Raw genomic sequence first — 1,721 nt, 5'->3', positions numbered from 1 at the left:
GAATAAATTTTAAATACTGATCATAATTACTTATTGTTTTTATTATTATTCTAGCCAAACCAATGGCCAGAAGGTACAGTTCTAATTGCAATCTGTGATGACCAAGGGGAAGCTGGGAGAGGCATGTAGCCAGATGGGCATAGCCTGACAGCCCCAAGAGACTGCTGTTGTGCACATCCTATAGCAGATGGGAAAACAAATGAGCACATCTGGATTATGCAGGGATGCATGGATGCAGAAGACAAAGTACTTTGGGAACCAACCTCTGTTTTCTGCTTCTGCCATTTTATACAGGACTACTTAATGTTTCATTTTCCATTTTCTCTGACGACACATGCCTTTGATAAATGCAAGACATAGGGTTCCTTAATAAAAGATGAAATAAGAATTGGGAATCTGAGCTCACAGTGACGTGGCCCCTTCCAGACCCAGGGTGGATTAGTCTCTCCTCCCAGTTGCGGTCCTGATAGTCTTCTGTGGCTGTGCTCTCTGAAGCGGGCAAACAGTGTGCCCAGAGAAGGAGGAAAGTAGAAGCTGAGCCTGATCTGGCAGGTCGTGAGGTCCCTTGGCACAGCAGATTTGACTGCTGAGAGAAAGGCAGCTTCTGATCTCTACAGAAAGAAGACACAGGAAAAACCTCAACATGGAAAATGTCCCCCAGGAAAACAAAGTTGGGGATCAGGCCCCAGTAAAGAATGAGGAAGAAGCTCGCCCATTAGAAGGTGGTGAAGGCCAGCAGCCTGGAGGAAATATTAGAGGAGTTTGGGCTCCACATGCCCAGGATTTTGGAGAGGATGTGCCCAATAGGCTTGGTAATAACATTGATATGATAGATGGAGATGCAGATGATATGGAAAGGTTCATGGAGGAGATGAGAGAGCTAAGGAGGAAAATTAGGGAGCTTCAGTTGAGGTACAGTCTGCGTATTCTTATAGGGGACCCCCCTCACCATGATCATCATGATGAGTTTTGCCTTATGCCTTGAATCTTGAGGTTAATAATCATAACTCAACCCCCTGCTTTCCAACCTTGTATTTTCTTGTTGTACCCTTTATTGTGAACCTTTTGGTGTTCTTCTATATTCTATTTGGAGATTTCATTTTGACCTAGTCTATAAGTTTCTCAGCAGGGGAGTGTCATGAACATGCATGAAAAAAGATTTATTACATCTTGTAAAGTTAATAAAGCAATTTAAAAAGCAAAAAAAAAAAAAAAAAGATGAAATAAGAAAATGGACAAAGATCAGTGAGATGTTTTCTTCTTTTAAATACATACCTCTACCCTAGCAGCATAGAGAAGCCCTAAGGGAGCATTGAGACAAATTTTTAAAAAGCACATCCACTGATTTCAGATAACACAATCCACCTGAGGACACCTAAGCAAACTCAGATGCACCAGTCAACTGTTAGGTGACAGAAATCAACCAGATGAATCTGCTGCTGCCAAATCAGCAGTCTGATAATGTCGTTGACTGAGAGGAGCTAAGATAGGTCCTTAGACCAAGTGTGGGAGTCTTAAAATACGTAAACTGGAAGTAATAAGACAGGAAAGATCTGTTTTGTACTTGATAACATGAAGCAGCAGAGGGGAAAGAATTAACATTCCCTGTGCTTGCCATTCTGGAGATTTGAAAGAATTTTTACTTGGCTAAGGAGAATGCAGGAATAGAAGCATAGATGTGACAGAAACATTGACAACTATTTATTCATTCATAATCTCAC

General features: G+C 41.4%; 1 protein-coding gene across 1 annotated transcript; it reads left to right on the top strand.

The window, feature by feature from the left end:
* The first annotated feature begins 421 nt into the window (after window positions 1–421).
* On the top strand, window positions 422–1,136 carry LOC306641663 (protein BEX5-like). Its single transcript, XM_079106843.1, has one exon. The coding sequence runs from the start codon at window positions 644–646 to the stop codon at window positions 983–985; it is 342 nt and encodes a 113-aa protein (XP_078962969.1). The 5' UTR covers window positions 422–643; the 3' UTR covers window positions 986–1,136.
* Window positions 1,137–1,721: the final 585 nt, after the last annotated feature.

The sequence above is a fragment of the Sciurus vulgaris genome (genome assembly GCF_902686455.1).
Source record: "Sciurus vulgaris genome assembly, chromosome: 12".
Classification (NCBI taxonomy): Eukaryota; Metazoa; Chordata; class Mammalia; order Rodentia; family Sciuridae; genus Sciurus; species Sciurus vulgaris.
The sequence above is the reverse complement of the archived record's forward strand: the minus strand, read 5'-3'. Positions and strand labels throughout refer to the sequence as shown.